The sequence below is a fragment of the Hemibagrus wyckioides genome, linkage group LG27 (genome assembly GCF_019097595.1).
Source record: "Hemibagrus wyckioides isolate EC202008001 linkage group LG27, SWU_Hwy_1.0, whole genome shotgun sequence".
NCBI lineage: Eukaryota > Metazoa > Chordata > Actinopteri > Siluriformes > Bagridae > Hemibagrus > Hemibagrus wyckioides.
In genome coordinates, this window is record NC_080736.1 from 7,931,533 (window position 1) to 7,955,010 (window position 23,478).

At 39.6% G+C, this 23,478-nt stretch overlaps 1 protein-coding gene across 1 annotated transcript in view; it reads right to left on the reverse strand.

Moving 5' to 3' along the window:
- Positions 1 to 23,478, reverse strand: part of map2k5 (mitogen-activated protein kinase kinase 5) — a 55,178-nt gene that overhangs the window by 26,347 nt on the left and 5,353 nt on the right. The window contains exons 4-16 of the mRNA XM_058381931.1: positions 17,190 to 17,259; positions 15,738 to 15,778; positions 14,962 to 15,029; positions 14,340 to 14,388; positions 11,548 to 11,612; positions 7,549 to 7,588; positions 6,246 to 6,314; positions 5,780 to 5,861; positions 5,606 to 5,667; positions 5,323 to 5,371; positions 4,231 to 4,304; positions 3,285 to 3,335; positions 1,918 to 1,989 (exon numbers count right to left, since the gene is read on the reverse strand). Of these exons, the coding sequence (XP_058237914.1) occupies positions 1,918 to 1,989; positions 3,285 to 3,335; positions 4,231 to 4,304; positions 5,323 to 5,371; positions 5,606 to 5,667; positions 5,780 to 5,861; positions 6,246 to 6,314; positions 7,549 to 7,588; positions 11,548 to 11,612; positions 14,340 to 14,388; positions 14,962 to 15,029; positions 15,738 to 15,778; positions 17,190 to 17,259 (792 nt within the window). The remainder of the gene's footprint in view (positions 1 to 1,917; positions 1,990 to 3,284; positions 3,336 to 4,230; positions 4,305 to 5,322; positions 5,372 to 5,605; positions 5,668 to 5,779; positions 5,862 to 6,245; positions 6,315 to 7,548; positions 7,589 to 11,547; positions 11,613 to 14,339; positions 14,389 to 14,961; positions 15,030 to 15,737; positions 15,779 to 17,189; positions 17,260 to 23,478) is intronic.

Here is a 23,478-nt window from a genome sequence, read left to right on the forward strand (position 1 = left end):
GCTCAGTGTGCAACTGACTAAGAGACTGAAGCGTCCACTGGATGGAGAAAAAAAGGGGTTCAGACAATTTGGAGTGCAACACGCTTAAACACTTAGGAGTGGTGGATGTTATTTATTCCATCCCAAACACTGAATGTCTGAGGGACAGTAAGAGTGAGAAATGGAAAAGGAAAGGAGGAATAAGGTCTTGTTAAATGAATAACCTGTAACATGGTGATGCTTCAAAAGTCTACATGAAGCATTTAGTCTTAATTAAACCAGACTAAACAGTGTAGTCAGATCATTTTCACGCTTCATCTCTGACCTGAATTAGCAAAGGAACTTCCTGGCTCCAGTTAGATGATTAATATGATTAAACAGTGAAGTTCATTGGCTGATTCTTCTTGACTGTGAGGGCATGAAGTAGCACAACTGATCTCACTGACCAGGGCATCAGCAACAAAAAGCCCAGTCAATAAATTTGACAAATGTCTTTTTTCCCTACACCAAATCAATGACTGTTATAATTGTTAAGATATTCAAGAGTATTGACAAATACAGGAAGCCTATTTGTCACAACCACTGAGAGTTGCTGACAAAAACAAATTAAAAATCAATAGAGCTGATGTAAACTACTAGCACGGCAAATTTACTTCAGGAATTTCAACGGTAGCCTGTTCGTTTCGGGGGAATTCGCATTGAGATACATGTACACCTTGTTAGATACTCAAATACATTCAAAATAAATTAAAAAGCAGGAACACAACTGCTCAAGTGATTGAGAAATGTATTGGAGAAACAGGGATATTTAGAACATGGTGCACTAATTACATGCTGAATGATCGATACAGTTTTAAATACACAGCTTTCCTCAAAAAGTATATCAAATTTTATTACATGTGCACACACACATGCACACACACGCACAAACACATGCATGCACACACACACACGCATGCACACATCCATTTTTCTGTATTGAATATGAAATAGTAAATAGTTATGCACATCTGCATAGATGGGTGTTTTGGGGGCTCCAATATAGTTAAAGGTGGAAATAAAAGACAGAAGGAGACAATCAGTGACGAGAGGAGCTGTGTGCATGTGTGTGTGCATGCACGCATAGGTCTTTACTGCAGTCAGTGGGAGATTCTGAGTGTGATCCATGCATAGCTGTAGGCCAACATCTGTTTGGACAGGCTGCCTGCAGGGACTATTAATATCTCTTAGCTAACACACACACACACACACAGCCCAACCAAACACACTAAAGTTCATAGCAGCAATGAATTGTAACACATGCTCGCGCACACACACACAAAACAATCTGGAGCTTAACCATGCACACACCACAGATGTTGCTATTGTGTAAAATGCCTGAAGTGTGTGTTTGCTGCTTGTATTAAAAGCTTCATGCTTTGAATAGGGATGAGAAAAATAATCAAATCGTAAATACGTCATGTTTCTCACTTTAAAAAGGTTCGGCATCATTGAAATGCTGTGTCAGATAGAACAACCGACGGATCTGGCTGTTCTAGGAAAATAATCCACTCTGTGGTGATGTGATACGACCTGACATGCAGCACAGGTGTAAATTTATACATTTTATATTCAAGGAAATGGCCAAAATTGTGTTATTCTGCTTTCACCATGAATTCGAGGTGAGAATTTTCTTTAAAAGTTGCATTTTTTGTCCATCTTTATCCAGGAAATTTATATAGAAATAATATTCAAACAGTGATAGTGAACCCTAGCACACTGTAACATGGATACGAATGACAGAACATTCAATGAAGAGGTGATACTTGAGAAAAATCATAATAGAGGCTGAAAAAAAATCCAATTCTGAGATCAGGATTGTGCTACAGCAGCGAGAGAGAGACAGAGAGAGAGAGAGAGAGAGAGCGAGAGAGAGCTCAGTACAATACAAGGCTTTACCTCCATGAAAGAGATTCCTAAACTCCATACATCTGAATGAATGCCATATTGCTCCCCTGATATTCGCTCTGGCTGCAAAACACACACATAACACATCAGAACAAATATATATTTTCATGTGTTTTAATTTCTTGGTTGTTTTATCTATGCAGAAACTGTTGTTTATTAGGTACTCACATCATATCCATTCTGAATGATTGTTTTCAAGTACATCAACCATATAGGAGACTGTAATGCAGTCAGGTGACTAATGTAGTTTATCAGCCTAACTTTATCCTACTCATCAATACTGGACTAACAAAAAAATATTTCCCAACACTAATGTACTAGATTCAAACACAAAACCACGTCGGTGTCAGTGCCGTATGGAGAACGGTGTACTGCTCAGGTTCTTGTAGCAGTTCTGGACAAAATGTTCGCAATAGTGGTGTAACACAGTGACAGTATCTGTATCTGTTTAATCCTCCAAATATCTATATTAGCAGCTTAATTTAACTGAATGGACTAACATTAGATACTAGACCAGGCAGTTACTAAGGATGAATGAATGAATGTAAATGCATGGGAGACTAACAAAGCTGGTCTTTGTCTCTCAAGCTTGACATCTGCTTACTTGCTTGTTCTGAACACTCTAATAGTGTATTCATATTTCGCTGCATCTCTAATGCAGGTACCTGTGGGCAACTCTGATGAAGAGAGAATGTACCCTGAATGTGTATATCTACTGCATGCTCTATTGACGAGCGAGAGATTTCTATACAATTCCTTGCAGGTCTGTTATACAGAGCTCTCAGTGGCCTTTCATCCTCTAATATGCCATATTGACCTAATTACAGATAGGACAGCTGCAACCTGCATCAACTCCATTACTGAACACCGTGTGCCAGACCTCAGGGAGAACAACTGAGAGAGGACAGGATATCATTTAGTTTACAAATCATATCCCTATTCTGCACACACACACATACACACACACACACCCTGCTGGGTTGCTAATAAAGAGCAGAGGGAACATAATGTGTGGATTGAAAGCTGTGAACCTCTAAAAGATTTTCAGAGACGAGTTTATATATGAAATAACTCGGCATCGCTGATATTATCGCGAATCAATTACAGTATCTAAATTCGTAAGGTTGTAATGAGAATAAAGAGATTCCGTAAATGCCACTGGTTTAAAGCATGGCTCTTTGCAGATTATGAATGCTTAAAGTGCCCAAGGTCATCGTTTAAAGTCTAGTGCGGGTAAAAGTCGCCAATCTGAGATGATCTCTATGGGAATCATTTAAGGCTGACCCTAATGAATGGCTTGATTATAAAGTTATAAAACTGAAAGCAGACTCAATTCTACATTATATTAGCTCACTTACCGCCATGTATGCGTTGGTTCCGACGTAGGTTTTGGCGATGGAGTTAACGAGCTGCAGAGAAAAGCAGAGACACGGCATTTTCAAGAGTTTTTATAAATCAGCCAAAAACTCAGACCTATGGTGTTTCTTATAATGAAAGGTTAAAGGTATGCAGTAACAGCTGGTAGCTGATCTAGAACCTACTCTATGGCGCTACAACATGGCTTTATGATATTTTGCAGGTGTAGTACTTTTTCCGTGAATACCAGAATGTGCGTCCCTAAATCATAACTGTATGAAAGTCAGAGAGGCCAAACATCACACAATTTGCAATACGCGTCGTTTTTTTCCCCAGATATGCCTTAAAAGTGGTTAACATGGACAGGAAATGACCGCACATGGCATAAATGAGGGAGGGTGTGTGAGAGAGAGAATGGGCATGTGATGGAAAAGGAATTGTTTTTTTTGTATTGTTGTAAGAAGAGTTGTGTACAAGTGCACTCTCACTCGCTCACTCGCTTACACACACACACACACACCCCAACACCTCAACTATAGGTCAGGTGCACACTGTATGAATACTAATTAAAGGCGGAGTGTGTGGATTTAATTGTTAGACCCGTGTGCGTGTGTATTGGAGATGGAGTCGAAGATACGGTTATTGTCACCACACACACACACACACACACTCACACTAAATTTAAATGCACCCCTGCTCAGTGTGGTAATTAGAGAGCTGAGAGACACATGAGTGATGAAGATGGGGTTAGAGAGTGAAGAGACTGATCCCCAGTGGGAACACAGGATTGACAGGCAACAATGAAAGAAGAGAATGAAGAGATCACGCCTGATAGGACAATGCATATCAGATTGGAACGTGCCTGCAAATAGGCTTTCACTCACTCACTCTCTCACTCACTCACTCATTCACTCACACACACACAGCAAACAAGAGAACAGGACATACTTGTGTGCTGACTCCAAAGTCACACAGTTTTACTTGGCCCCTTGTGTTCACAAGCATGTTGGAAGGCTTCACATCTGTACAGAAACAATGCCACTTTATTTGACAATTTCTTTAATAATAGAGACGGTTTTTAAGTCAGTTTAGTCATCTAAAAAATTGTCTAGTAGTAAAGTGACAGCATGTACTAGGGATACACAGATATATACGAACACCTGGTTATACTCTGCAGTCACCATTTGGTTATTCAATACGCATTACATCCATATAAAAATCAGGGAAGAAATATGAAAAAGAAAAGCCTCATCTGGAAATAATTTAATGCAGAGAGCAGCACTTTCACGGCGTGTGTTGGGACTGCGAGCGTTCTTATACCCTCACGTGGGCCGGAGCGAGCTGCCAGATATGAAGCTCGCGGGACGAAGAGGTAATACATTTTCCAATAATGTGCAGTATAATTCCATTACAAGTCTTAAACTCCAACAGTGTACCTCAGGTTTGCCAATTAAACCCATTTTACACCAGAAGTAACGCCTCAAGCGATCCACAAAGCGTTCTACTCTACTTTCACATTTATTTCTGTTACTGGATTAATAAATATATCATGTAAAATAGCTGTAATGATGCTGATATAAACCCACACTGCCAAAGTGATCAGATAAAGTTTAATAATTATCAAGAACTTTGTGGCAGTTTGGATTTTAGCCAATGTCAGAGGCTGCTCTGAAGCAGCAGGGCTATAGGCTGAAATATTACGCTGCCATTCAGTGAAGATGACATCGTTTAGTAAAGCTTTTGCTTGCTGTTTAATAACTCTGTTCATTACTTCTCTTTATTACGTCTGTCAGATACAAACTCATGCTCCATCATCATCATCATCATCATCAAAAAAAAAAAAAAAAAAAGTTTAACTGCAGGGGAAATTAAATAAGCTTCAACTGTGAAAGTTCATTAACTATGATAGATATCAGAACAGTGAAAAAATAACATTTGAGAAGACTCTTAAAACCACAATCCCAGTTGTACTGAACAACTGCTACTAGACAACACCAATTATCTAAGGTTTATTGATAAAGCTGAAGCTCTTCCGCTCACCTCTATGCAAAATCTTCAGGCTCCACAAGTACGTCAGTCCCTTCACCACCTAGACAAGCCATAATTTCGGCAAACTTTAGGTCGATTGATGTATAAAAATAATTTAAGAAACTGAAGCAAATTCAAGCCATGTAATTATTATTAGTGATTAGAACAGTTTATGAGGAAAAGCAGCTGAGGAGTGATTACAGTTAGAGTGTGCTTTAAACAAAGTTCCAGAGATGATGATAATAATAATAATAATAATAATCATCATCATCATCATCATCATCATGAGACTCACTGCCACAGCAATCCGGCCCAACACGTGCTCTGGAATCCTCCTGTAAACATCCAGAGACCCGCCTACACAATGATTACAATTAAAATTGACATATGTTAGATGATAATTATTTACTCAGTTGGAAGCAACAATACACCCAATCTCATCAATGACTATTGATCAAATTAAACTCACCATCCATAAACTCAGTGCATATTGATATTCGGTTCTCCACAAAGAAGGCGCTGTAGAACTTTATGATGTACGGAGAGTCGCACTGTAAAGCAAAGAAATAATGAATTAGATAATTGAAGTCAAGAGTTTTACAAAGCTTACATCAGAGAATCGGAGAAAGAGAAATATATACAGTACCCTCTGAAAGGATTGGAAGGAGCAATACCCTTTGTTTTTTGCTAGAAATTGTGGTACGTGTTACAATAATTTTGAAAACTTAAAAACAAATGAACAAGTGTCATCTTCTGTGTTGTTGAATGCATCTAGTTGTAAATATCAGGAAATGAAAGCTGAAAATCTATTCATCCTTTAATTTCAAACCCTACCGTCTTCAGAGTATAGGAAAATGATTAAATAAATAGGTCTTGCTGTTACAATACATTTGGAAGTGAATGCATTTATAGGATGGAGAGGAAATGGATCTGACCTTGTAAAGGATCTCCAGCTCAGACATGATCTGTTTCTGCAGTTCCACTGTGATATCAAGAGGAATGACCTACAACACACATAATACATCAGCTTCTTTACAATAAAACTCTTCTCTTTTATACATGCATCCAGAAAATAGGCTAGCGCAAACACTCTGAAATAAATACAAGATCCTCAATATTCAGCTGTTGAGTGTTATTTGGGAAAAAATCTTAAACACAAACAGACTGGAAACAAAACGTGGAATGCCACAGCTGAATAGTCTGTAGTTTAACACCAATACTGAAGTGTATCTATTGGTCGCTATCTCTCCCACTCTATCACTTTCTCGCTCCCTCTTCCTTGGCTCACCAGAGTGGAAAAACACATGTAATGTAGCCTCAGATTAGCTAAAATGCTTCTTTAGTTAAGGTTAGATCAGCATCCTCCCATTGAAATAATTGATTACAGGTAAGGCAGTAAGGCTGAGGCCGTGCCGTTACCCCTCAGTGGAGAGAGATCGTTTACGGCAGCTAGGCGCGTTTTACCGGCACACAGCGCAGCAGAGAACTGGGCCACGCTGGCCAAAGATCAGAGTACACGCCGAAAGATGAGAGATGGAACATAGCAGGAAGACAGTAGATAAGGGGACAGAGAGAGAGAGAGAGAGAGAGAGAGAGAGAGAGAGAGAGAGAGACATAGGGAGACACAAACAGACAGAGGTAGAGGTAGGGATAGACAGACACACACATAAAATGGGGGAAGGACAGATGGGCAGGAGAGAGAGAGAAAGAAAAAGACAGAGAGAGAGACAGACAGACAGACTAATTGGGGGGATAGACAGATAAACAGGAGAGAGAGAGAGAGAGAGACGCAAGCACAGACACCTGCACATAGGTAGAGACAAGCAGACAGACAGGCAGATAGAGAGAGAGAGAGAGAGAGAGAGAGAGAGCGAGAGTGGATGGACAGGTGGACAGGAAAGAGAGAGATATATGGATAGAGAAAGAGAGAGAGAGAGAGAGAGAGAGAGAGAAAGAGACAGAGTAGAAGGTGCAGACAGTGAGTTGAGGTCAGAGGGCCTTCAGTAAGCTGTCGAGTGATGGACTGCTACATTTACTCCTCCTGCCCTCCAATTAGTATGCCACAATTAACACCAGGTTAACAGCCATTTATCATTATCTGCCATGGATGATAAACACACACACACACACACACTCACTCACAAGGCAAATTGAACACCCACTCTTAAACCACTTCTCCCTTCTTGTAAGTGCTCATACACATCTTTAATATAAAGCATAGTAGATGCCTCTTCTTACCTTCACTGCTAAAACCCTCTTCCCCAGAACATGGTATGCTCTGTTACAAAAGAGAGAGAGAGAGAGAGAGAGAGAGAGAGTCACAGTTATAGAAACCCTACACTGAAAAGTCAGTCAATCCTGTATACAAAAAAAATGTTTATATGTACACATAATAATCTGATAACTCAGGAGTTATATATGAGTCAGTCTGAAATACATGCTTCTACTGTAGCTTATGAGCCGGATTAACAACATAGCGATTACTTAATTATACTACATGCTCACGGATTATTTCAGTCACCACAGAGGGAGAGGAAGAGCTTGGCTTAAATAGGTATGAAAGACATGTACAGAGAAGAAAAGCTGTGATCAACATGTGTGTGTTAGAGAAAGAGAACAAAGATAGATGACAGACTACGATTACGTGTGCTGGCGACAGTGAGGACACAAAGTAACGGACAGGTCTGTCCATCGTCTATTCTTTCCTCTCTGCCGTAGTTAGCGCATGCTTGCGTACGTATGCGATTATGTGAGTGATTAATGTGGAAAAGATGGCTGATCTAGGTTCTGCCCCAGACACCTCGTAAATGCCACAGCCCTTTAATTAATGACACTTCTATGTGACGGGCCGGGTAACGTGCCTCATTTAGACCAGGGACATTCAATCCAGCTTGACCCGTCAGTGCGGAGCAGGTAGACGTTACCTTGAAAGACTCCACCACATCTTCAGGCGTGCACTCGTGAACTTGTTTATTGGGGACACATGCCATTTCAATGTTATAATGGAGCCAATTCCAGGAAATTACACGCGTCTATAACCAGTTGCAGACAAGCCAAGTCCCAAACTGATGCATGAAACATCATGCATAAAAAGTATTTGAAATTCATCTATTATTGTGTGAAGTACCTTGACATACTTTCCCTTCTAGGTGCAATTAAAAATAGTTTAATGAATGCACTGCTGCTTAAATTTGGCAAGAGGTACCCGATATGGGAAATATTCCAAGAGTGAAGGAAATACGCTGAATTTGTAAATAGGAAGTGACGTGGCTGGAATTATTTATGCATATTAAAGCTGAAATATAGTCAAGTCCTCATTCCAAACAACAAGTCACATCACAACTTCCCCCTGCACACAGATATTCTGTAATAGGTAACTCATAACAAGATTTTGCTTGCTTGTTCTAGATCTAGTCTGTCCTTGACCTCTGTCAGCTACTCAACAGGACGAATGATTGAAGGCTGACAGGTCTGAGGTCAGGGAAACGTAACCGTAGCGACAGTTGGGAACTGCTCCTGACCGCGGTAAACGTGTCTCTATACCGTGTGTTATTTAAACTTCAGAGCCTGCTGTAATGAAAGCTCCGTCATGTACTATTCATGGGCCTCTCAATGGCAGCCATCCGAACACACACACACAGGTTTGGGTTACAGAATGCACCAGACCATACACTCTCTCCATCTCTGACTCCCTCGCTCACCTGAGATGACCCATGGCCAGGTGTTGACCTCAGCCAGAGAGAGAAGGGGGTGGGGGCGATTGGAATAGCACAGAGCAAAAGGAGAGACAGAGGGCATGATGATGAGGTAAGAATGAGGTCATGGTCTCAATTTTTCAATACACACAGATCACATAACTGGCTCGTTATTCGTGGTAACAAACAGCAGAATGGAAATTGAAATAGATCATTTCCAAATGCCATATTCTTCCTCAAAAATAAATCTTCACATTTTTTCACTTCTCTCTTCACTCCCAAAATATAAGTGTTTTTGGCATGACAGAGATTAATTCACACGTTTGTTTTTTGTTTTGATTCGGGTGCAATTCACTTTAATTAAGAATCAGTTAAATACACACCAATTCATCAGAGTGAACAAAATTTCTTCAAGAGATATTATAATGCATTCCTTAAAGACATCCCCAAATATTTTAGGCATATTTCTGCACAACTAATGCCACTCCTGTCTTTTACTGATACTTGGGTATGTATAATCTAACAATAATATACAATTACACACTACATTATAAAGATATAATATAAACCTAATCAAACTTCAACCTTTTGTTTTTCCAGGAAAAATACATATTTAAAAAAAATAAAAATAAATTGAATTTTTTCTTTTGGGGACTACCAAACATTTCAATATCAATTTATTATATCTATAAAGCACCACTTGAACATTTCCACTGCACACTATCCTGGCTGCAATCACTCACTGAAAATGACCTACAAAAAAATAGACTAATGAACACGCTAGAACAAATGAGGTCTTTAACGCTCATTTTTAGTGCACAATGCAGTTTAAGTCAGAAATGGTTTCTATTTTTTTTTTTTTTTAACCTAGAGAGTTCACAGGATTCATAGCACTTTACTGTCCTATAAAGTGGAGGCTGAGATCACAGCACAGTCTGGACCATGGCAATAAACCACAGGGTGCGTATTGATCTATTACTGGATCAACAGCGCAGAACAATAACCCTGTACTGCAGTTTAATCGTCAGTGGCCACTGCTCATAAACAGGATCCGGGGTTTAAAGGCCGAGGCCGGGATCACGGCCCATTCACACATCATCGCTGGGCTGCCAGATACTCAGAGAGATTCGGCGGCTACTATTTCAGCGACTTCCAGGCTGGTCAACTCCCACACTGAGGCTGGCTAGGACGTATGATAAAATGCAAAGTAAGGTTAGTTTGCGTCCATTTTCCAAATGTACATTCGAAACACCCTGGAGGCGAAGCTGGATTGTCTTATTTTTGTAACCGTGTGGGTGTAAGCAAGAGGCATGCTCTGACATATAATAACAGTACACCTGGCAGCACAGCAGGTTAGGTGAACACATTTATTTTTTTTAAGGAAAGCAATTTAAGCTAATACCCCAGGCACTGTAGTGTAACGTAGTGTGATGGTTACAGAAATGTTTATTTTACATAGAGTGTGTATGAATGTAGTAAAGGTGACCAAGGACAGCGGTGTAGATAGATGGCTACAAGGCCTTGTTGTTCCCAAGACACATACTGAATTACATTATGTCAAGTTTCCGTCCGCGGACGAAACACAAACCAAACGTATTTACATTTGCCCTCAATAAACGGCCAAAACACGACCTGTGAGAGTATTCACAATGGCTTGCATGTAAATACAACGGATATGAACAGATGCCTAAGCGTAAAACAACCAAGAGTCAAGTTCTACTTAAGAAAGTTGGTTAAGAAAGTAAGGCATTTGGCTTAGTACGCTAATCAGCAGGTCCACATTAGATAGTTCAAGCTTTCTTATGTAAATAAAAATGTATGATTGCATTTAAAAGAAAAACAGAATTCAATTTTATCTAGACCTACATCATTATTTAACCCCCCCCATCAGGTATTGACTTTAAATACCACAATTTACAGAATATACACCCAAATTACTTGGGTACAATGCAGTAAGTCTGAAGTCATTTGATACAGTTACTTTATACACTATGATATTATATAAATTATTTTCAATGTAATGAAATCAAATGAGTTAACCTGGCTAACAGTCCTATCGATGTTATCTAAAGAAGCAAAATTAGTTCAGGTACTCAATCTCAAAGTATTTCTGCTGATAGCAGATAGCAGTGAATAGGTGTCCTGTCATGTTATCTGCTTGGTAGCAATAGATCATTCGGGTAATAGAAACTGGCTTCACAGGAGTCAAACTGAATCAATTTCATTCCTCAGCACCAAAAAAAAAAATCGATATTACCCGCATTTGGCAACCTTCACTTTATAAAATAAATAATCATCCCAGCCCCAGCTGTCTGTCAGAGCCTTTGAGCAGGATGAGTGGACACTGGACTATTGAGTGAGTGTGGAATGTAAAGAAGACGAGAAAACATAACTAAGCAAGATACAGTACATGTCCTTTTGCTTCAATTACACCATATTCATAGTTGCTTCATTCAACAGTAATGAAATGGAATGGCCCGTGAAGAGATAAGTGCATGATGAGTCCAATTAAATTCAAGGTAAAGAGGTGAAGAGCACTCACTTGTATACGGTTCCCCCATTTCCATGGCCAAGCTGCTCCTGGTACTGGATGTCTTGTTCATTTATCTTAAAGATTAAAAAAAGAGAGAGAGAGAGAGAGGGGTGGAATGAAAGATAGATACAGAAAGGAGAAAGGACACACAGCCATAAAATAGAAAGATGTCACTAGGGAACAGAAATATTTGGGGGAGGAAAAAATGCAACCGCGGGCCATAAACAACGGGTTCGGCTCTCGGGTCATTTCAAGAGGAAGAGCCGAGCGGGAGGAGGATCAATAACAACATTTGCTGTCCAATTTAGAAAAGGACAAGTTTGGGGGGTGGGGGGTGGGAGAGATGACAACACTAACGACCATTTGTTTACCTGTGCTGTCTTGCTTAACTCTGACAAAACCTGTCAAAACATGTATAAAACAGTTTGGCCCCCTGCTGACACTGGTGTGCTACAGGGAGAAGTTTGTCCTCTACTAGCAAGATACACAGACTGACCTCCTTCCACTCCAACACACACATAAAATGTAAACCGTCTCCTTGAACCAACAGATTTCAGATATGACTGAACATCGCAAAGTTGTGACAGTATACCTAGAATGAATATAAGGTCTATATTAAGAATGCTAACTATTCATACAGTTAACTAACCAAGGTCTATCAATGTTTGAGCTTGGTTAGAAAACCATGGCACAGGTTGTTTCACAATACACCAGTTCGGTCACAATCACAAATACACCCGTTCAGTGTTGTGGGAAGACCTGGCTGACCGGTTCACTGTGGTCTAGGGTTCTTCTTCAGAACTTCTTGTATTGGCTACACCCAAATGCAATGGCTCTGATGGATTTTCCACTCTGTTCACCAGTTTTAAGCAAATCACCTCTCTGGCCTTCGTGTTGGTTTATCCTTTTTAAACAAATGCACGGATGAAGTCCAGGGCTCAGACAATTCAGAGCTATTTATTGCTTAAACAATTACACTAACAGTGCACACTTGGACACCATGAAGCATGTTCCAATATTTTTTGCTCAGTTGAAAAATGGGTGGGTTCGAACAAAAGGTGCCATGGCTAAATCATCTAGATGTAAATATCAGCAAACTGATCTATCGTCTCATTTCCAGAGAGGGGACTGTAAGTGTATAAATGCATACATACCATTAAGTGATGTTTGATCTGATTGTCTGATCAGGGTGACAGCATGTCAATAAGCACTGATAGTGTGAAACAAGTATTTTCCCTGCACAGCTGAGGCCAAAACTAAGTTAATGTCTTACTGTCAAGCCTCATTTTAACTGGGAAATATGGCACTGACTCAAGTGAAGGTCCATTGATTAGGGGTGTGTGTGTGGTACTAGCAGCCACATCACCCCTGCTTGTGCTTGTTACAAATGTCACATGGGGGCTGATTTACTTAATTGTCTATCTGACACTGGCATCTCCATACTGATACTGCCGTGCTGTAGGAGAGAGAGGAGAATCTCTGACCAGCAGAACGTAGACAATATAGATAACGTTCAGTCAAGATAAAGATGTCAAATGGGCCATGGAGAAAAGGGACGTGAAGTGGTTTTCAACAGGCAATCAATAATCTATTCACACACACACACACACACACACACACGACAGGCAGTGGTCAGTACCACACAGCAAGTCATGTCATGTGTGCCAAGTAACAGATTCAACATGCACTGCCATTCTTTTATCACTAAATATTTTGTTAAAATAAAACAATGCACTTAAAGTTATCCTTTAATATTTTATAAAATAAATATAATATAATAACTCACAGGTATGAAAAATTGTCAAATTATACTTATTCTAAAGAAATAAAAAGGAAGCACAAATGTACCGTCAAAATGTATTTTTTAAAGGTTTACTTTAATGCTGGTTTTTCTCTAATTATGGTTGTATTTGCATTTTCTCATATAGCTCAAGTGGAACAGAAAACGTTCATTTATGCACCTCAGCTGGAATTGAGTAAAACTGAGGCCATTTGAAAACTGAGGCCAATTCGCATGAAATATCTATCAGATTGAACGAGGCAGGTGAATATCCTTGTAATAACATTTAATGTTCTAATATTTTTAATATTCCAGCTATTTAAACATTTGGTTGATCAGGTGCATTATCCTAATCAGTCACAATGTGCTCCATATGCAATAAAACTGTCCTGTAAGAAAACACTGCTCATGCTACAGATTTTAAAATATTTTTTAATATAATATTATTCATTTTAAAATATTTGTGAGGTCAGAGCAGAGGATGTACCTGACAAAAAAATATTTTTAAAAATATAATAAAAGTTATTTTATTAAACAGAAGTTTACTTCTTGTGTTATTCCAAAAAAACGGCTATTAATGCTGGTAAATATTAGAAAATGAGTAAAGGCAATATAGATCTACTATACCAATGTAATGCATCTGCATTTCATATTATTTTCAATAAACTTGTTCCTGAATACACCAAAATAACACAAAAAAATAAGTTAAATCCTTAAAATTAAGACAAGCTACAACCGAGCAGTTGAAGGATTTCGGGCCTGAATCAAGGACCCAATTATCAGCCGCTTAGTGGTAGGATTTATTTTTCTGATCAGTCGCCCAATACCTTAAGCAACTTTTCAAGAAATCAAGATTTCTTAAATAATGGAAGATCATGTGGTCAAAAATGGTGCCTGCAGGGAATTTTACAGTGAAGGAACACACCTGAAGTAAAACTGTACTGTAGATGCACAAGTGTCAATCAATATTTATCACAACAATATAATGATAACGTATAAAGAGAGTCTAGAATTCCGGTACCTGGCCATTGGTCAGTATCTTTTTCAGCTCTGCAGACGATTTCTTTAAACTGTTAAGCAGAAACAATATGTAAGAGTAGAACATGCTCACTTTCTATTCAATAAATTCCACATAAGACAGATTACACACCTAGTAAATAGGATGTTTAATAAAGAGCTCCCACTCACGGCCTAATATGATTTTAAGTCGATGATGCTAAATCTGTGTGGAGAAGCCAAATCCCAGGTGGATATTAAGTTCTTCTTTGTCAGTATAGTGTTCCCTGCTCCAGCTCACCTGAGTCATCTTGTAAAGAAGCTGATAACTGGCTGCTTAATTGAGTCAGGTGCAGTCGAGTGGGAAAAGACACCAGCCTTCTTAGACTCCGAGTGAATAAAGCAGGTCTGGATGTGGCCTGAACAGCCAAAATAAAGCACTACACGACTCTGGGGTAGTTAATAAGAGCTTGTTTGTACAAGTGGTGGCTGGATCACTAGTTTTTATTTGTACCCAGGTTCAGTTTAATCCTGGCCAAAATTTTATCCACAATGAACAGACTGTCTTTAAAGTTGCTAAGCTGTGAAGGGTAAGGTAAATTTGGCATGTAGAAGGTATACACACACACACACACAGTCCGACTCACCTGTTGTTGGACAGAGACTCGGCAGGAGAGGCTCCTCGGCTGCTGGATGAGCCATGGCGCGTGTTCACCTATTAAAGAAAACAAAGACCATCAACACCCTTCAGTTAATCGTGATGAAATTCACCAGCAATCCCACGGGTCACTGGGGCAAAGCAAATTAAAGTGCGAGAAAGAAAGAAAGAGACAGTGGCGCAAAATTAAAGATGTCTTCCGAGAAAGAATAATTACGAACCAACATGACGTCCTTTATATGTCGCTCAAAAGGAAGCTTAACAAGGCTACTTGTTCTCAGATCTACATCTCACCAAGTGGGAGCAATAAAAAAAAAAAAGGAGGCAAAGACAGTGACTAAAAATAACTAGCCTAATTGAGGTCTATAGGTCATGGTGGCTAGTCTAGGAAAGCAGCGATTCACTTGTTAATTAGTATCATTTAAATGTATACAGCTTCCACCATGGTTTAAAGTCAATTAACTTTAGATTAAAACAAAGGACCACAAAAAAAAGAAGAACAAAACAAACATTTTTGGTTGACACAAAAATGGTCATCATATAAACATATGAAAGCAGCACACTCATGACTGATTACTGAATGATGAAGAACGGGATAAGAAACGAAACTTAACATTTCTAAATCTCTTGGAGGGCAGAAGAAGAGAGGAAAACGTAAAAAAAAATAAGAGACGCAAAGAACAAATGTCTTGACTTCAACTGACATTTCAATAAGTGGTACGCAGCAGGACGTGACGTTTCAGAAACAATCATGGATATGCCTACCTTGAGGCCGTGGATGTTCCGGTTCCCAGGAGTCTTGCCGGCTGCAAAAGTAATTGGTCTGGATTGTAAAGCACATCAGGGCCAGAGAAAGAGACGCAATAAAGTAATATCTGAAATACTATGGACAGAAAATGGGGCTGAGGGAAAAGTTAAAATAATTAAAGAGGAATTCCACTGATTCTTCTGATTCGCTACATTATTCGCTCACTGAGAAAAGTCATTCCGATTGTTTCGATGAAATAGGCACCACTTCAGGAGGAATTTACAAAGAAATGTGCATAATGGGGGGAAATGGAAACAAGGGATTGAAAGCGTTTAAAGCCCAAGAAAGCTACCTCTGAAAGTTATTACACGAATGATTACAAATACATTGCCTGAAGCCTTGGAGACTTTTTAGGCTAATTTTATGTTAAGGGTTTGTATAAACTATAAACTGGTGTTTTGCCGTCACTGCGATTCATGCTCTCAAACCCTGTCTCCAGGGGTGGACAAATCAAGTAGCCCAGTCATCTGGGACAAACAGATATTTTTCTGTCTGGACTATTAGCTTTTAGTAGCTTTATTACTATTTTTTTTTTTTATTCATCGTTCCCGGATGGATTAATTAGCTTGCACAGATGCTAGGAGATATTTTTCATAAGGTAAAACAAAATAACATGTAGTGCATAATCATTATATAAATCTGTAATCACCTTACAGTAAAATGTTCGCCAATTACTTCAGATGCACCTTTATCAGGAGAGGAACTAAGGACTATGGCTACAATCACCTCCTAGCTCACCATAAATTATTATAAATTACCTTGGACCACTTGTTAGCCTAGCCACAACTACAGAAGAGACTCGTGGCCATACAGTCTTTAAGATATAAAAATCATTATCCTGAATGTAAAGCTGCAGCCTGCTGATTTAAAATATTGTTGTTCTTTCAGCTACTCCCTGTTCGGTGGATCATTTGGTTCGCATGTTTCGGTTTTATGCCTGATGCCCTTCCTGATGCAACCCTCCCATTTAACCCGGGCTTGGGATCGGCACTGAGAGTTAACTCTTCAGTGGCTGGGTTAGCTCCCTGCCCAGGAATCGAACCCGGGTCACAGCAATGAGAGCGTGGAATCCTACCGCTGGACCACCAGGAGGCTACTAAATTCCTGATTTAAAATACTGCATGAATATTTTGATGTGGCAACAAGTGATGTGTGTGAAGTTCCACTTTAAAGCTCACTGCGGAGACATGATGTGGAAATGTTTTAAAACAAACAAGGTTATATGTTACACCCAATCTGGTAAACATAAAAAGACGATTTAATCCAAAATCCAGGAAGCAAGTTATTTTAGATTAGTTTCTGAAAGCAGAAAGTCATGTAGACTACAAAGATTACACTATGAAGGATTGACTCTGGTTTAAGTGGAATTTTATGGGAAACACACACACACACACACTCTCTTCACTAACCTCGGGGAAAGATCTGAAGTGGCTCTGGAAGGAGTCCATTCATGCGCTGCTCCATCACTGTATTGCAGTACTATATAAACACACACACACACACACACACGCACACAAATGAGTTTAGTTACAGTTGTTTATTTTATGGCACTTGATAGTCATAGGATGTGCTGGATCAAGTGCTACCTTAAGACACCTCTGAGCAATGAGGGTTTATTCTTAAATGAAACTATTCATACAGCAACATCTAGTAAAAATGTGACTTTTTAAATAGATTTCTATTTCAACTCTATCTTTTCATTCATATATCAATGTGTTAGTCTTTTCACTTTTAAACTGTCTGTTGCTTGTTACATATAGAAGAAAAATAAAGTCTACACAAAGAAGTGAAAAGGAGAACAGAAAAAAAAACATGAAACAACAATCTGGTTGCTTTGTTTTATTATACTAAGTCTTTTGCCAGTAATACAGCACTCAGGTCTACTAAAATGATCTTGATTTATATTCCAATTATATTCCACTCTTCCGTGCAAAAATGCTCCAGATCTACAAAACAGATTTCTAGTATAGGATGTTATCAATTACTATTAGATTTTTGGAGATATTTGGAGCTGTCTTTGTCACCCTTTATCCTGACTAGCCCTACTAGATGCAGGAAAAGATGCAGACCCGTAGAATGATGATGACAATTTCACGCTTCATCGTGGGTCTGATGTTTGATTTGGGCAAAATGCTGTCTTGTTTTTGTGGAAAACATACAGTGTATTTAAAAAATGAAGGCCGAAAAACTTCTTCCTTGGTCTCACCATAAATATCTACCACATTTATAATGACAGAAATTGTGGACTTAAGTCACCGGTATAAAACATGGCATTGATTTCCAATTTAATAAATAGTTTTAACTCAGAGTTGAACATCAACCTCTGTATATGTTAAAGTTATATCTTTAAAAACTTAATAATGTACGTCCCAATGTGCTTGTTTACAGGAGGCAAAGAAAGAACCAGTGAATACATATCATACACAAGGTATAGCTATATACATATATTCTGCTTTATGCACACAAACACATGCCTTGCCTCCTGCCAAAAGGACATTTCAATTGATGCTTACATTAATGGAACCATCTGGCTTTGAGAAGGCCTGCCCCGCCTCTCTGTCGAGCACAAGACCTTTGTACCCAGACACAAGCCCCGATCACACACAATCAACCTCCTGCAACCACAAATCCAGATGGACATGGCCGGGGGAGGGATGGCTGAGTGTGAGTGAGTGCATGAGCTCAAAAATCAAAACAGACATTTGACACTATATAAAAATCAAAAACGTATAAGATTACCCTGCGGACGACCAAAAAAAAAATGACCAGTATGACTGTATAAATGAGAAGCTAGAGCATGATATGTTGTAATTAACGTTACAATAGAACAGGAACATATTTGTCCTCAAATACACAGGTCTAACAGGTGCATAGATTCCAGCAAAACTGGGACATTAGAGCAATTTCCCAGCTCAGTCCTTATGGACACCCAATGTTAAACAGACTTAATCAAGGTGTTTGGATTTGGGTTTCTCCCGGAAAGTAGATCTACAAGACCACAAGAAGTTATCAGTGTGTTAGAGACATGTAGCCAGTACTCCACAGATCTTGATGACCTATTTTCAGATGTCTTGGGAGCGAGAATAGGACACCTGCAGCACTGGTTTGATAGCTGTTGTGCATCTTGCAAAAAGGAAATAAATGTCTGAGGGCTGACGAGATGGAGAAATAGAAGAGTATGACATAAGAGTACATGGAGACAATTAGGCATGAAGAAGGGAGAAAGGGAAAACCAATAAGACACTGAATAACACAGCAAGAAAGGAGAAGAGAAGATGACGTCAACTGACCATCGCCAAATAGGTCAAGGACGACTATGAGGTAGAACAAGTTTATTTCTGTCAGAAATATCTGAGGTGTGGGTTTTGTTAGTGTACGTTAGAACATAAAACTTTCTGTAGAATACTGATCTAGGTAAATGATGCAAATGCAACCAGCCGTCTACATAATGCAAAAAAAAAAAAAAAATCATTCATCAGACCTTCTTCTATTGCTCCATGGTTCGGTTCTGATGCTCATTTTCCCTTGTTTTCAGCGATGAACAGGGCGCACTCACAGCAAGCTTCAATGCACTGTGTGTTCTTTCCATCATAAACACTAGCACTTCTGTAAGATCAGACCAAATGCACTAGCCCTTGCTCCTCATACACATCATTGAGCCTGGGACACTCATGACTGTCTCACCTGTTGACTTTCCTAGGACTACTTTTGGTAGGTACTAACCACTGCATACCGGTTAAACCCCACAAGACCTGCTGTGCTCTGACTCAGCCACCCAGCCACATCACAGTTTGCCCATATTTGCTGCTTTCAACACATCAGCTTTGAGAACTGACCACTTACATCCTGACTAATATATCCCACCCTTTGACAAGTGCCACTGTAATGAAATAATCAATGCTATTCACTTCAGGTTTTAATGTTATGGCTGATCACTGTGTGTACATGGGTGTATATACAAATAAACGGCCATAAAGAAAGCAAGTCAACACCAATCCAAATGTTGAGGCTTTTTGTTCAATATTTATACGACAATACAGAGAATGTATTGGTCTGTGCAGATGGCAGCTCTAAGCTAAGGTGCTGCAAAGTACAGAACTGACATTATGCTTTTATAAGGCAACAGATGAGTTTTTTATTCTTCAGAGGATGAACACTGGACTATAAGTCGGTTTCATTTGACAAGGCATATGGTCGAATTTTTAAAAGCTTAGTCATGGTTTTCCCCCACCATCGCCCCTTTCCTTTCGAGTCTGTGTTTGTGACAAAACATTTTCTTTTGACCTCAATTATATTTCGCCTGGAAGGACGTCGGTGAATTCATCTCTCCATGCTGTGAGGCCGCTGGATATGCTGCTAAATAATTTGTTTTTATTCTTATAAACACAAGTCATTCTTTTTTCAGCCATGTAGAAGCCATTCTGCACGTCACGTTCTGTGATCTTAGGCTTTATATGGAGTTTTGTGAGAGTCATTATACGCCAATCAGCCATGCACACGTCCGATGATTTTGCGATCGACATACACATGGGGATTCGAAGAAAATCATATTGTGTGTTGTTGTTTTTTATTTTTGTAAATCCGTTGTACAAAGATCAAGCTTGGTTTGGCTTATCCGAACATTTACACAAAACTTTACACAAAGATTGATGTGTTCTCATATAAAAGGATTATATCATTCAGATGGTGTATTCTTGATTAATTTCTATAACAGCATGGCTCTAACAGGAGTCCTAGCTATAATTTAAAATCAGTTCAGAAGATCAGGAATTAAATCTTGAACAGAAAAATCAGTACTTAAAGCAGTACAGTAAAGCAGAAAAGAGAGGGGCTGGGGACAGAGTGATTGTTTATAGCTGATTAAACCTGTGATAACTGGAACTACATCAATGTTTCAATGACGTTCCACAAAATTAAATGCAGCTATAAATATTTAAAAAGTACTAATCATTAATTAATCAAAAAAATGGAATCAATGGCAAATTACTGTGGTAGAAGACAAAGAAAACACACACCCGTCACTGATTACTGTCCTATACTAGCATGCCCCCCCGACATGTTTTCTTCCTTATTTGTAAACATAACAGTAATCAATCTTATTCTGCCTAATATAAATCACTGCCACATCCCTTTATCAATCCTGAACTGGACTGAACTGGGAATGGTGAGAAATGAAACGGGGTCAGGACAGCAAATCTGCCTATGCATTTTTCTCTCAATGCTTTATGCAAAGCAGTCAAAGCCAGTAGTGCATTTCTTTCCTTCTCCTCTGTGTGTGTGATAAATACATAAGTGTACATGAAGGCACGCTGTAGAAGCCGAGCTGCTGCAGCTGTTCTATTAAATGCCCTATTTATCACTGTCACCTCACAACTGCCTCTCTCTCCTTCTTACACTTCTCTCTTTCCGTAACGCTCACTCGTTCTCGCCATCGCCTCCAGCGATGTGCCTCTTCCGAAAGAATACGTGTGTTCAGACACTTACACCTTTAATTTTCCGCTCCACTTCTTTATTGATTAGGGGCACAATTACCAACTAATCTGTAGCAGTGTATTAAAAGAAATCCCCCTTTGTTGGACAATAACTAAAGGCATGTTGATCAGAGGCTGAATGCTCGGTGCCCGAGGGGACACTCGGACCAGACCGTTCTCCTGCTGGCGCCGCATCATCATTAACACACCAAGAATAGAGTGCTCCTCAATTAGTGAATTGAGACTTGAGGAAAAGAAGAGTGTGTGTGATGGTGTATGTTGTAGTAGACACTAAGGGCTTGAAGTTGGATGTACTAAATATACTATAGACACATATAAATAGATATTTTTCACAAATATTCTCCCGACACTTTATTCTTCATTATCATTTCTGTGCAATTGCAAACCAGCAGTGAGGATTCACCTCCCAATAACACAATCATCCACGATCACAAAGCTACGTCTCGAATCCAAAGCATTTCAAGGACGGCGGAGACGTACAGAAATTTCTTGCCTACGTAGCCATCAAAGCAGCCGTCTCTCAACTCCTACCAGTTCAACATAATAGATGTCCCTTCATCTGGAATTAATGACATCAGAGCAATTCATACACATACGTCTCAGTGGAGACCAAACAGCCACGTAGGCAAAAGACAACCTTCCGTGCACGACTACGTATAAAATGACCACGCACCTTCGACTTCTATATATTGCATGTATACAGAATACGATGCATGTGTTTTACATTCCCTTTACACACTTCCTTTAATGCTGGGCTTCCTCCCAAAAGGTGCACAAACCATAAAAAGGAAAAAACCCAAGCTTTCACTCTTCATTTGTGTGTTTTAAGGTTCCAAAAAAATATGAAGCAGATCAGAAACTGGACTAAAGCAAAAAAAAAAAAAAAAAAAACATTTTAAAAATGCCACCTTTTTATGAACAATCAGAAATTATTGAGCCTGTAGCTAGCGTAGTGACTGTGAGCTGATAGGGGGTAAAAGACAACACCAGCTGAAAGTGGATTTTGAAAAATTCCTCTGCGCAGAGGGGGGCATACTTCTAATGAGGCGGATCTTTAAGTACTGAATAATATATAATAAAAGTTGATAGTTCATTTAGTTTCTGCTGCACTTCAGAGAGAAACGTTCACAAGTCATTACTCCTGACATCCAGAATGTGAACAGTAAGTATTGAGGAATGCATTTAATATTGGCTCAGAGGGAAAACATGAGAACAATACACTAAACAAGGACAAAAGGACAAAATATTACAACACAACAGAGTCCAGTACATTCTGTTGGTTCTGATTAAAACAAACACCAACACATGCATGATTTAGGCATTCTTTTAAGTGAATAAATAATTAATTACTCCCACAAATTAAATATATACTATTAATCAACATGTATCTGTGTAACTCCACCATAATACATGCTTATCCATGTCTCCATGGTCAATGTAAAGGTGTGGCTTTTACACTTGTCAGTCCTAGTGATGGAGGCGTGGCCTTTATGCAGTTTAGTACCAAAGATGGAGGTGTGGCCTTTATGCCTGTTAGTTCCAGTTATGGAGGTGTGGGCTTTATGTCTGTCAGTCCCAGTGATGGAGGTGTGGCCTTTATGCCCGTTAGTTCCAGTTATGGAGGTGTGGGCTTTATGTCTGTCAGTTCCAGTGATGGAGGTGTGGCCTTTACACATGTCAGTTCCTATGACGGAGATGTGGCTTTTACACCCGTCAGTCCCAGTGATGGAGGTGTGGCCTTTACACCTGTCAGTCCCAGTGATGGAGGTGTGGCCTTTATGCCCGTTAGTTCCAGTTATGGAGGTGTGGGCTTTATGTCTGTCAGTTCCAGTGATGGAGGTGTGGCCTTTACACATGTCAGTTCCTATGATGGAGATGTGGCTTTTACACCCGTCAGTCCCAGTGATGGAGGTGTGGCCTTTACACCTGTCAGTCCCAGTGTTGGAGGTGTGGCCTTTATGCCTGTCAATCCTAGTGATGGAGGTGTGGCCTTTATGCCTGTCAGTCCCAGTGATGGAGGTGTGGCCTTTATGCCTGTCAGTCCTAGTGATGGAGGTGTGGCCTTTATTCCTGTCAGCCCCAGTGATGGAGGTGTGGTCTTTACACCTGTCAGTCCCAGTGATGGAGGTGTGGTCTTTACACCTGTCAGTCCCAGTGATGGAGGTGTGGCCTTTATGCCTGTCAGTCCTAGTGATGAAGGTGTGGC